Source organism: Capra hircus, chromosome 4 (genome assembly GCF_001704415.2).
Source record: "Capra hircus breed San Clemente chromosome 4, ASM170441v1, whole genome shotgun sequence".
NCBI lineage: Eukaryota > Metazoa > Chordata > Mammalia > Artiodactyla > Bovidae > Capra > Capra hircus.
This window is the reverse complement of record NC_030811.1, coordinates 52,579,098-52,592,810: the sequence shown is the minus strand read 5'-3', so window position 1 is coordinate 52,592,810 and position 13,713 is coordinate 52,579,098. Positions and strand designations below refer to the sequence as shown.

The 13,713-nt window shown below is 39.5% G+C and overlaps 1 protein-coding gene across 2 annotated transcripts in view; it reads right to left on the bottom strand.

Moving 5' to 3' along the window:
* The window catches only part of CREB5 (cAMP responsive element binding protein 5), a 439,883-nt gene that overhangs the window by 329,370 nt on the left and 96,800 nt on the right, over positions 1 to 13,713 (bottom strand). For both annotated transcript variants that reach the window (XM_005679262.2, XM_005679263.3), the window contains exon 4: positions 5,185 to 5,306. In XM_005679262.2, coding sequence (XP_005679319.1) covers positions 5,185 to 5,306 — 122 coding nt within the window. The remainder of the gene's footprint in view (positions 1 to 5,184; positions 5,307 to 13,713) is intronic.

Below are 13,713 nucleotides of genomic sequence, written 5' to 3'. Positions count from 1 at the left end.
TCCATGGGGTTGCAAAGTAGCTGAACACGAATGAGTGACTAAACAACAATAACGACATGCCAATGACCCACCAATTTATATTTTCAGACAGGTCCTGTATTACATATCTATATATTCATCTGCCCAGTTTAACAAGTTTGCAAACAATCTCTTCAATTTGCCCTTCAAACTTGTTTTTCCCACAGGCAACTCCATCCTTTCAGTTGCTGAGGTCAAAAACCTGGTTTTATCCTGAATTCCATCTATTACTTCCCAGACCTAATTCATCACCAATTCCTATTGGCTCTATCGTCAAATTAATCCAGAATCTAACTGCCCCTTCCATCTGCACCTTGGACCAATCTGTCATCATCTTTAACCTAGATTCTTTAAATACCCTCCTAACTGGTCTCACTTTGCGATTTCCTTCCAATAATTTACTTTCAACTTGGCAGCCAAGTAAACTTTGTTACACAGTAAGTCCCCTATATAGAAACCTTCAAGTTGTGAAATTTCAAAGATTCAAACACGTATTTGCGTGTCCAATCGTGTAGGTTAGTTCACGTGTCTGTCACGTGTGCATCCTCTGCAGGTGGTTGTGCTGTTGTGCACTTTACTGTAGAGTACTGTGTAGATTTCGGTACTGCAGTGTCTTTATTTCAAGCCCAGGATGTCCACAAACATGTATAAAAGCAGTGGTGATACAGATGGCACTGCTAAGAAGTACCAGCTGTTGTACTGTACTACTGAACTTTTCAAGGTACTGTACTGTAAGATTTAAAATATTTTCTTTATTTGGGGGGTTTGTTTTTTATGTATTATTGTGTGAAACCTATTACAGTACAGTACTATATAAGTGCTTGTGTTAGTTGGGTATCAAGGCTAACTTTATTGGACTTAGAAACAAATTGGACTTACGCTCTCTGGGAATGGAACTCGTTGGTCTATAGGAGATCTGTTGTATGTAAGTCAGATGCTATGATACCTCTCCTTACAGTTGTCCTATGGTTCTCCATCTCACTTAGACTGAAGCCTACTCAGCTTTCTTGGATATGACCCTGCAGGCCCACTCTGCCCACCACTGCACACCCTGCTCTTTGCTGTTCCTCCAGCAAAGAGCACCCTCCAGCCTCAGGGCATTGCACCTACTGCTCTCTCTACTCTCCTCCCCAGTACACAACTGGTTCTGACTTCTTCTTCCTTCAGGTCACAGCTGCACGTTCACTCACCAGTGAGGCCCCTTAGATCACTCCCAACACTCCCTGTGCCCCTTCCATGAAATATTTTTCTCTACAGCACTTTTCACCTTCAGACATGTTATATATTCTATCGTTTTTACTTGTTTACTGTTTGTCTTGCCCATGAGAAGTAAGCAACCTGAAGTCAGGGATTTTTTGTTTTCTGTTTTAAAATCAGCTTTAGTCCACGTAATTCACCAGCACTTTGGACAGTGCCTAGCACATGATGGGCTCTCAAAAATATTTATTGTGTGAATAAATGATGAATAAAAGTTTCTCATCTGTTTCAGGACACGCACTAGCCTGACTAGGCAAGTTGAGATCCGTGATACTGCTAGTGAGGAATGCTTTTTCAAGAGAAAAAATATATCTCTAATTAAAGAGTTTTGAAGCTATGGGTTTATGCTAAGGTGGAAGGTTGAGGCAATTATGGAACGCGTCATCTGCTATATAATATATGCTGTGGATACAGACACTGGGGCTTTTCCATTGGTCATTACCTGCCTCTAGCCTGTCCTCACTCTATACACATACTGGAATACTTTTGGAAATGTATCAGGATTAAAGGTAGTCTGTCGAACAGAATTTTTCCCAACACAGATAGCCACACAGGCTAAACAACAACCCACTACCTATTTGCTCTTTGATAGCATTTTCTAGACCAAACTTCAGCTAGAATTTTAAAGGAGGAGGAAAGGACCAGTTCAGTCTTTCTAACATTTCTGTATAAAGTATTTAGCAAGTTCAAGCAAAAATCTTTTTAAACCAAATTTTCCATATAAACAAATCCATCTCCCACTTTACAAAATAAAACTTGGTGAGGGAACTAATGGGCTTCCCAAGTGGTGCCAGTGGTAAAGAACACACCTACCAGTGCAGGAGACATAAGAGACACGGGTTTGATCCCTGGATTGGAAGGACCCCCTGGAAGAGGGCATGGCTACCCACTCCATTCTTGCCTGGGGAATCCCACGGACAGAGGAGCCTGGCAGCCTATGGTCCATAGCATCACAAAGACTCAGACAGGACTGAACTGATTTAGCATGAGGGTACTATTGCAAATCTTCTATTAACAGTCTCAGAGGAAAATAAATTAGAAGAGAGTTAGAATGTAGAATTAAAAAGGAATTGTTATCTGAATGTGCAGCAAAAGGGACAAAGGAGGAGACAGAACTTAATGATGACAAGGTATGCCCTGAAAAACAACTTGTATTCCAGGACTTCCCTGGGGGTTCACTGTTTAAGACTCCATGCTTCCAATACTAGGGGCACAGGTTTACTCCCTGGTCAGGGAACTGAGATCCCACACACCTCCCAACCAAAAGATTTTTTTTTTTTTTTAAAAAGAACTCGTATTCCTACTATTCAAGTGGGGAACAAATAAATGAAGTAGGAGCTGGTGGTGACAGTGTGCCAAGGATGTTGGAAGCTGGAGAAATGTGGAGGCAGGGATGAGTAGAAATATGCTGGCAGACGAGACAGCATCTCCTACTCTACATTCCCCATCATGTGGCTTCCAAGGAAATCACCAACACACCAACATACACAAGAAGTCACCAACACAGCTCATTTGGCCGTTGGATGAGTCACCCTGCCTGAGGCCTCAAGAAAGTGCCTACTTGTGTAGTCATGGCCACCGAGGCTGGATTTGGCCCACTGGTTTGAACAAGGCAGTGGAAGAGGAAACTTCAACAGTCTGAATGCTGTCCAACTTCCAGTGCGTGCAAGTGAAGCTGGGGTGTGAGACACTGGTCTCCTGAGGGGCCCACCCCAAAACCATGGGGGAAGCTGGCTGCAGGATCCCCCACCCACATACCCTTCTCAAAGTCATCACATGACTAATGTTGCTAAGAGCAACATTTGAAAGAGAAGAAAAACATATTTCTTCAATGGCAGTAGTCCTCCTCAACTTTGTTTGCCTGAATATTTTAACACTTTTTTGTACTCAACCCACAGGGAATCAAAAGCAACTCACATACACAAAGAAAATGTAGATCATGAAAATGTCACTCTACATTAAAAACTGGGACCAGAGGAAATATAAACTGGAACTGAAAGTCTAGTCTGTGGGGAAGTAAAATGCTCATTACCGTGTTCTAAAAAGTTCTCAAAGTCAAACAGTCAGTTTGGCTTCGTGTTAATCAAGCAGTCAAAGCAAAAAGAGAAACAGAACTGGTTACAAAATTCTCATGTCCACAAGGAGAAAATATTTCAGTTCCTCAGGGGAAGCAAACTGTTTCCTGGAATTCAGATCTGTAAGAATTTCCTCCCCTGGGGCTTCATATAGGAGATGGTGAGTACTATGCAAAGAAGATCTAAAACCACAACCCGATCATGGGCTTCTAAAGCTGCTGTTCTTGGTAAATATCTTCCGGAAAATCAAGGGCATACATTTTGACTAAAACCCTCCTGTCAGAAATGAAGACAATATGGACCAAGTATACACCTTACTTATAGCTCAGAAGAAGCCGGTCCTAACTATCTCAAGGAATAAATGAACTTAATCTCTCAGTTGTCTACATATGTCATGTCCATCAGGAAAGCTAAATTTATTACTCAACCAGAGTAAATTTACTAGACTTTTTGGTTCCTCTCTTCCTTGCTATTTTTATGGTTTTTAAAAATCTATTTCTATTGCAACGAAATATAGAATGCATGCCTTCTATCTTTATTTAGTTAAAAATTTTAAGTACTCAGAACAGCATCTGGCAAATAAGTGCTAAATAAGTGTTTGTTTTAAAAAAAGAAAAAAGAAAGGCCCTTCACTGGGTTGGGGCTGGGGAGGTAGGAGATGGTCAAGTATGAATAACTAATTATAAATAAAATGAGTTGCTTGAGATTTTATATCCCTCTTGTGACCTATTTTCAGGATTTTTCCTAAAGCAGTACAGACTGAATACAGACCCTCGGCTATCGTGATGTGAGAATGTGACATGAAAAATCTGGTGGAGAGGGATTATTCTAATTTCACATAGAGGGAGATTCAAAGGTTTTGAAACACTTAGAGAAATATCAGAGCCTTTTAAAATTTCTTCTCCGGATGCAACAGCTGGAAATTCAGAATCCATTACAATGTAGCTGGTACCTCCTTTCAACCCACTTTCACAGTTTAAGTCTCTGGGCATGGGATATGTCTAATGTGTTGTTTAGTACAGTGTGGGCATTCAATAATGGTCTATAAAAACAAACTAAAAATACTAAAAGGCTTTATTATCTTATTTACTTGTGCCTCCATTTCTTTTCCTTAATCTGATACAGTGATTTTTTAAATGCCGGCACAACATTACAATAAAAAAAGAGTATATTCTGGAGGGATTCATAAAGTAGATTTTCTACATTTGTAAGAACAAATAATGCACACTTATAGTGAACCTATTTATTTCAACAACAAATACACGATAATATGGTCAAGAAGGAACTGTGAAATGTGGTAGAAAGACACCAGGAAGATGACAGAAATCAGATAGTTATAGCCTGGGTCAAGATCAGATGAAATCCTCTCTCCTACTGCTATGAGCCTTCACTTGTCATCTTACCCCCTGGTCCTTGTCTTCTGCACTTACCACCCATGGAAATCTTGCTATTATTCAGCAAAGGAAAACAGCGAGTTTTGAATGGAAAATTCCATGAGTTTATCTGACTCAAGTCAAGAATAATTATGATCCATCTGATGTATGGCAGAGACCACCACAACACTGTAAAGCAATTATCCTCCAATTAAAAAAAAAGAATCAGGATAATTTTTTGGCTTGAATTCCATATTTCATATAATCTGCTTTTCCCATGATTTTTCTACCACAACCAGAGATTCATCCATTAAAAAAAAAAAAAAAAACATAAAGCACTTGTAAATGGATAAAATGCTGTTTTAGAGCCACATCAGCACAACAATGCCACCTAGTTTCAACACAGACGTGTCTAGCAGGTGCTAGAGGAAACACTTGTCCAGGCATCCAAGTGAACCTACCCGCTTGCTGCTCTCTTCCTCCTGAGCCTTCCTAAACTCATGCTCTAGGGAGCAGTCCAACTCACTGAAGAGCCCCACCTCCTCGCAGTTCTTCAGGAATCTCGTTGGGGTTGGAGTCTGATCTGAAAACAAAGACCAAATGATTAGACAGGGGATCGTTTCCTCAAAAGCCAATGGCAAGCACGACCTAAATTCACTAATCCCCTCCACTAGCCTTAATGACAACGCCAAGTGGCCATCCATAACTTTCCAGCCCTTTACATAAAATTAGAATATGGAATAAAATAAAACCATAAAGCCCAGAGAAAGAATATGATGTGTAGAAGCCTGCAGCACATGAGGGGTTCCCTCTGGAAAACTTCAGTTGAGGAGAAGCCACTGTTGACTTTCTGGGGTTCATATCATTTGAATACATGTCACAATGTGTAGAATTTTTTAATTGGAAAAAACAATTTTGCTCAAATAAGGCCAAAAAAAAATCTAGAGTCAATGTTAAGCCTGACTTTAGGGAGCTGGGAGGATAAAATATTTAATAAATGTTTATATTAAACAAAAAGAGGGAAGCACGCATTTGATTCCTTTTTCTTAATGAAGAATAAAGATTTAGCAATTCTCTCTCTCTTTTTGAGAGTCACAGAAGGATGATGAATGGTTCCAAGACAAACACATTCAGCTTCCATCCCTCAAAAATATACTTCTTAATTTTATTTTCCTCTGCTATAGCCAAAAGAATGTTCAGAGAAGACATTTTAAAAGGAATAGAATTTCTTTCATGTTCTTGATGGTCTGGAGAGTTTACCACTTCAAAAACTGGAGGATCTGAAACCACTATTTGTGTCTTAATATTATGTACATATTCTCTAGACTCTAGGTCTCATAAGATCCTATAGGTAAGCAGTGTAGAATCACACTTTTGTAATTATTAAAGGTAGTTATATTCCTAGTAAAAGTATACTTACATGAATAAGAATAAAATTGTGTTAACTGCACTTCTCTCAGTAACAAAAGATTAAAAAAACCAGAGAGGACCACTTCCCAGTGGGAAGCCTGGCCATGTCAACTGTTTTGCAAGTGAAGAAAACTGAAGCTCTGAGTGATTAAGGGTCTTATTCAAGATCTTCCGGGTAGATGTAGCAACCCTGGTATTGTAACCAAGGGCTTGGTGCTATTTCCATTATGTACATGCATTATTCCCATCTGAGTCTATGGCAGACACTGCTAGATGGATTACAACATTGTCCAATGATCTACATTCAGCCTCAGATCTCTTTCTGGACAGTCCTCTTAGTCATCAACACCAGTCAACTGCAGAAAGTCCCCAAGTTGCAATGAAATTGCAGTTTCAGCATTCTCTTTATATGTTCCTATATGACCAGAAACTAGAATCCTATTTCATTTTCTAAATCATAAAGAGAGTAGTTAATTTTAGTAAATTATCCATTGAAAGTCAAAGAATAATCTTAATATCTATGAAGCTGAAAAAGACTTGATATTTCCATTTAATGAGCCTTTCCAAGGCAATGTCTCCTGATACACTATGGGCATGGGGCTTTCCTACCTGTTAAGGACCCAAATGGTTGACTCGGATTCAAATGCAACAAAATATCTACCTGCATTCTTCCCCATTCTTAGTCTGGTCTCCAAGATCTTGAGCTCTCTCTGTAGTACATGGAGTGCCAGTAGGAGAGCCAGATGATTATAAACTGGACAGTACAGATAAAAGATATGCAAAGGATTGGGTTTTGCTAAAAATGGTTTTATTAAAATGTACATTCATTTATTAAGCTATACATATATTCCTACATGGGCTTCCCTAGTGGCGCCAGCATCAAAGAATCTTCCTGCCAATGCAGAAGACATAAGAGATGCGGGTTTGATCCCTGGGTTGGGAAGATCCCCTGGAGGAGGGCATGGCAATCCACTCCAATATTGTTACCTGGAGAATCCCAGGGACAGAGGAGCCTGGCATAGGGTCCATAGAGTCCATAGGGTCACAAAGAGCAATTTAGCAACAACTGAAGCAACTTAGCACACATGGACACATATACCTACATATCCATACTTATCTATAATAGTTATATATACCACACAGTGTTTATAATAAAATTAGTATTTATTCAGCATTTTGCAGCATGTTTGCAGTTCACAAACATTTTCACCCACATTGTCTAGAACCCACATCTCACAAGATCCTATGAGGTAAGCAGGGTACATATTATTTTAAAACAGGAGAAATAAGTACTTTGCACAAGGTCACATGATTTATAACCATCTTATCACTATTAAGTCCTCTCTTACCTATGACCATAGTCCTTCCTCAATCTAAATCCCATGCTTTGCCCAGACTCTCCTTATAGGTCCAAAGGTCTTGGGTACAAGAGTAAAAGACAATATTGACAACTCAGAAATCTAGATTTGATAATCGTGTGATTTAGAGAAAATTTCCTACATTCTCTGGACATGCTCATTATCTTTCAAACAAGGTTTGGATCATAAAATCACCACCATAACCGGGTTCCATTAGAAAGTCACTGTAGTAGGTCAAAGATACGTATGACCATGTAAAGAACAGTAGGACAGGAACACCAGTAACAACTGGTTAGATACTAGAAATTGGGCCAGAGTAAGGGCTAGACAGAGTTTTATAAACAGAGGGTGTAAATGGACAGGAACTGAGAGCGGAAATAAAAGTGTGTGTGTGTGTTAAAAATGTGTATGACTGTACCTTTACTGGGTGCTTATTCCATTCCAAACTGTAAATAATCTGCCTACCACACAGGAGACCCAGGTTCAATCCTTGGATGGGGAAGATGCCATGGAGAAGGGAACTGCAATACACTCCAGTATTCTTGCCTAGAGAATTCCATGGATAGAGGAGCCTGGCAGGTTATAGTCCATGGGGTTGCAAAGAGTCGGAAAAGACTGACTAACTAATCCTTTCACACTGTTCCATGCCAAACATACTGCTAAGTATTTGGTTGCATCATCTCAATTTTCACACCAACCACATTAGGTAAAAATTACCTCCTCCATTTTACTTACAAGGAAACTGAAACTCACCTTGGGCACCATTTAGAAATGGAGTCATATAATTGTATTGGTAATGAACAATCCTTACAATCCTTGGTTCTTCTGAAATATCTTGCAATCATTTATATCCTTCACACAATAGAACTACACTACACTACTGTACTACAAGCCTACAGACTCTTCACTATCCAGCAAGAACATTTTTGTGACTAAAAAAACCTGAGAAAGTATCACATAACAAAACTGAAATATTAGACCACTTGTCATCAGTAGGAATTTCGTTTGCCAGGTTTTATTTTTCCTTTTATTTCTCTATGCTTCTATGTTGGAGATTTAGAAGTTGAGGGCCATGATTCCGGGTAAAGAGAATAGTAATCCTAGAAGCTCTATAAGACTCCTGAACTCTGGGACAAGTTCATGAGATGGTCCATAAAATTGAATTCAGGTTGGCATTTGGGGACCCAAGCCCCAAGCAAAGCTGAGAGATGTTTTCTATCTTCGCTAAAGCAAAATTATTCCCAGATACCCACATACACCCACATACATCAACAAAGGAGAGTGAAGGAGCATGGCACAGGGTGGCAACAGCACCATCCATCATGACGAACATCTCTGCAGCAATAGGGAGACAAAGCTGTGGAACAAGAGCAGCCATGGGCAGTAAAGACAGCCGGCCCCCTCCTCCCCAGAGCCAAAGACCCAGAGGAGGGCCCCAGAGTTGTTACCAAATGTGACTTTCTTTGCTGTATGATAAGAGTGAAGGGAAGGCAAAACATTTATCTATATTCACATTTGGAATAGATAAGGCACACTGTTCTGAATATTTAATTCATTCTCTTCTTGTGAATGAGCTATTCTTTCCAGTTACAACAGGAACCAGAAAATGGAGCTTAACTTTTGTTTTAACATTTATTAGAATTAATACAGGGTCTCAAGTCATCTTTGATCCCACATGGTACCAGTTCCAAGTAAGCCAGGAAATGTGCAAATCTTCAAAAGAGGGAACAGCTAAATCTATCAGCAGCTTAAATAAAAGAGGCAGAGTTTCTTAGCCACATGAATGCCTTGTCAAGTAACTATTCCAGCTGAGATCAGACCAGAAATAAGTGAGTAATATCCATGGCCAAAGTTAAAATTCTTCTAATCTATGCCTTATTTAGAACCAAGAGCATACACCAGTTATCTATAGCGGCAGCAGTTTCTATGTCCTGAATAACAGTGACTGATGCTCTATCTGTGGATAATATCGAAGGTGTGTTCAGTAGTGACGAGTTAAACTCCAAGGACTTACAGGAACTGGTTCCACTCAGAACTCAGAGTTGATATGATCATTTAAGGACTTCTGCTCTCCTTTCTTTTAGTGCTTTTACTCCAGTGGGGACCATCTGAATGAGAGGTGGAGACTCTCAATCCCAAATCTCAAACTAAAAGTTAATCGTTTTTGAATCTGAATGCTACCTGAGTTGTAGCTATAACCTTTGTAAATCTGCATGGAAGCTGCAGCTTGTGTGCCACCTTCTCACAGTCTACAAAGAGCACATCAAGCCAAGGTCTCAGGAGACCTAGACACCCAGGGCCAGTGCAAGCAAGAAATCTTAGCCTCTTCTACCCCTCTCAAGCATCCTTGGGGATATATTTACCAACCAGACAAGAAAGATTTGCACCAAAAGGGATAAAATATCTTTTGTAAAGTTTGTCATATTTCAATATCTACTTCCCTTCCTGGAATGATGAGTCTATTTCTTGAAAATGGAGCATCTTCTCATAAAATCACTGCCTCTGTAAATAGCTCACTAAAGGATATTTGCCAACAGAGCAGAGACTCTATTTGCCTATCTGCCAGGAAAAGGACCACAAACATGGCATTGTGAGTTAGGAATTTACCCATCATTTCTGTGATAAAAAAAGCCTGCATCACATTACATCTCACCTGGGAAGGACCACAAGTGTATGGCTAGAACTAATAGGGAAAAAAACAACTCACTAAGTTTTCAGTCAATCCATAGTCTGCCTACCATCAAGTGCTTCAGTCCCAGCAAGTATGATTATTCCAAAACCTAAATGACAAGCACAAAGCTAAAGCATGAAACCCAATTCTTCTTTTAAAAAAGTGTTTAGTCTGGTTTACATTTAATAATAGGTTGCTACTTTATTCAGTTTCAGAGCTGTGTTTCAGTTATATGTCTGTCTATGTTTCTTTTTTTTTTTTTATAAAAAAGGCAAGGTGACAAGTCATCAATTTAAGAAAAAAGGAAAAGCAGATTTCCCATCATATACCAGAGGAGAAAAAAATGTGAGTCACCTAAGCAAAAATTTTTTTTCCTATTGGTCTGATAGTCTCAGCGATGGTATTACTAAAGGACTCTATAAAGTAATTTTATATCATTCTGTATTAAATCAATACTATAAAAGCCTCACTTATTCAGACAAGTTATAAGAAAGATCAGTTTGAATTAGTGACCATTCTAACTGTAGGGTATTTTTTAAAAGGCAATGCATTTTTATAATTTACGTGACTCAATTTCAGCCAACAAAATGTGGCTTAATGGAATTCCTTAAGAATGCTGCTCAAATCAATAGAAAAAAATATTAGAAGTAGCCTATCTATTTTGGTAAGAGTTAGGGTTCTCAAAAAAGGCATCTCTCTTAAAGATTTTTAATATTCTTTTTATAGTCAGATTTATCCCACTATTTTCAACCAGTGCTTTCATAGAAATATTCTTATCCCTTACCTGCATTTTAATAGAGTTCTAGTTAAGTTTACATTAAATGAATTTTAAAATACATAATCCTTCATAAGAGCAATAATCCGTAACAACTGACAGAATTCCACAGAATTCTAGACAGGCTTCTTTGTAATAAATGTGCCTTTTATTGAGTGTGAATATACAATAGGAGCAATAGGGTCCTCTCAGTGACACTGACATCTGTCCCAAGAGGCAGTGCTCCTATGGAACAAACCAAAGCAACTTTGGCTTTTAACAACAGCTGTGGGATACTTAAAAACTGACCTGGTCTGGGGTGATCCAGATCAGTAAGAGGTGAGACACACTCTCACACTCTTGACTAACATGCTGCAATCCATTCACTGTCAAGGTAGAGAGCTGGTGGACTAGACACGCTTAGAGAGGATATGAGTCAACCAGAGCATGCTCTGATAAGCGCATCTCTTACGACACATGGTTCCAGAAGACAGCAGTATGGATTTAAAAATACAAGTCTATTTTCCACACCTGCATACTATCAGCCACAGCCTAACTCTAAGTGTTTCAACAGCCATTAAGTCACAATTTTAATTCTGTTTAGAGGAGCTAAGCCAGTAAAAAGTGTTACTAACACTGTGAAACCATATTTTCACTGGCCACGTAAATGAAGGGGTCAAAATCTGCCCTGACTAGTGGAATCGAAAGCTTAATGCTTCCACTTAGTCACTAATTGCCCAAGTTCTCCTACACTCTTTGTCAAAAAGAATTGAGTTCCAGATTAAATAGACTAGAAGTCAAGTTTTCATATATAAAAGGAGATTTTCAATCAAGGCTTCTGACATATTCAGGTGAATTTTTAAAATTCTACTTTGCTTGACCAATTAAAAACATGAATAACAAGCTGACTTAGCCTAGATGCCAGTAGTAACTTATCACAGTGGATGAGAAAATCTGATTTAAAAACACAACTCTTCATTCCTCTAAATGCTAATGCATTGTTATAATTTCCTTCTAAAAATGTTTGACTCTTCTTCCCATTTGATGACTGCTAAAAAGCCTCTTGATGAAAGTGAAAGAGGAGAGTGAAAAAGCTGGCTTAAAGCTCGACATTCAGAAAACGAAGATCATGGCATCTGGTCCCATCACTTCATGGGAAATAGATGGGGAAACAGTGGAAACAGTGTCAGACTTTATTTTTGGGGGCTCCAAAATCACTGCAGATGGTGATTGCACCCATGAAATTAAAAGACGCTTACTCCTTGAAAGGAAAGTTATGACCAACCTAGATAGTATATTAAAAAGCAGAGACATTACTTTGCCAACAAAGGTCCGTCTAGTCAAGGCTATGTTTTTTCCTGTGGTCATGTATGGATGTGAGAGTTGGACTGTGAAGAAGGCTGAGCGCCGAAGAATTGATGCTTTTGAACTGTGGTGTTGGAGAAGACTCTTGAGAGTCCCATGGACTGGAAGGAGATCCAACCAGTCCATTCTGAAGGAGATCAACCCTGGGATTTTCTTTGGAAGGAATGATACTAAAGCGGAAACTCCAGTACTTTGGCCTCCCCATGGGATGAGTTGACTCATTGGAAAAGACTCTGATGCTGGGAGGGATTGGGGGCAGGAAGAGAAGGGTACAACCGAGGATGAGATGGCTGGATGGCATCACTGACTTGATGGACGTGAATTTGAGTGAACTCTGGGAGGTGGTGATGGACAGGGAGGCCTGGCATGCTGCGATTCATGGGGTCGCAAAAAGTCGGACACGACTGAGTGACTGAACTGAACTGAAGAGATAAATCAATAATATAATAAAAAGCAGTTTATAGACTTATATCCAAACATAAATCTCAGGCTGAAATATGCTAAAAATAATATGCTGCTGCGGCTGCTAAGTCGCTTCAGTCGTGTCCGACTCTGTGCGACCCCATAGCATATCTCACCAAATCTAGATGTACAGTAAGAAAAATATAGATAGGGACTTTGGACAAATTGCTTATCCTCTTGATGTTTTTCACTCATATAAAAAAAAAGTGGCCGGGATTAAATGACAATGTATATAAAGCAGGGGCCACAATTACAGGCATAAGATACGGCAATAAGTGGTAGCTATTGCTATTATCATGCTGCCCTCTGGTGCAAGCCATCTCCACCACCCTCTGTTCCATGAAGATCTGATTGATTTCCATAGTGAGAAATCATTATGTAACTTTGCCACTGATGGAAGAGAAAGAAGGGAAGCATGGGCTGTGTGTGTGTGTGTGTGTGTGTGTGTGTGTGTGTGTGTGTGTGTGTGTGCATGCGTGTGATTTATTTACTTTTTATATCCCAGTGCATTCCAAAAAGAATTTGCAGTGATATGTCACCTTTCCTCTGACTTTTCTATTAAAATGTTCTTGGATTGTTAAGTAGGGTTTACAGCAAAGAGCCATGGGCAGTAGATTTGGATTCTGAGATTGTCTGGTTGATTACAGTTTCTTGGAAACAAAAGTTCTACTTCATTGAAAACATTTTGCTTTCTCCACAGTAAGACTTAGGTTCTGAATCTGGAACTAGGCTGTACTTCTCGACCTAATCCAGATCTCAGCTGAGTTCTGAAGGGTTATAGTGTCCTTTATATACCTCTCCTCTGTGTGTCAGTACAAGACACAGTCAGCTGCACCGCCTCTGGTGTTGGGGTTTTACCACTTCCAGCCCCACCACACTCAGAGGTCAGGGAGAAAGAACCCCTGAGCCTGGGGTGCTGAACACCAGGTCTTGGCTGAAATGCCATATCCATCCGGAAACGGCCTTTCCT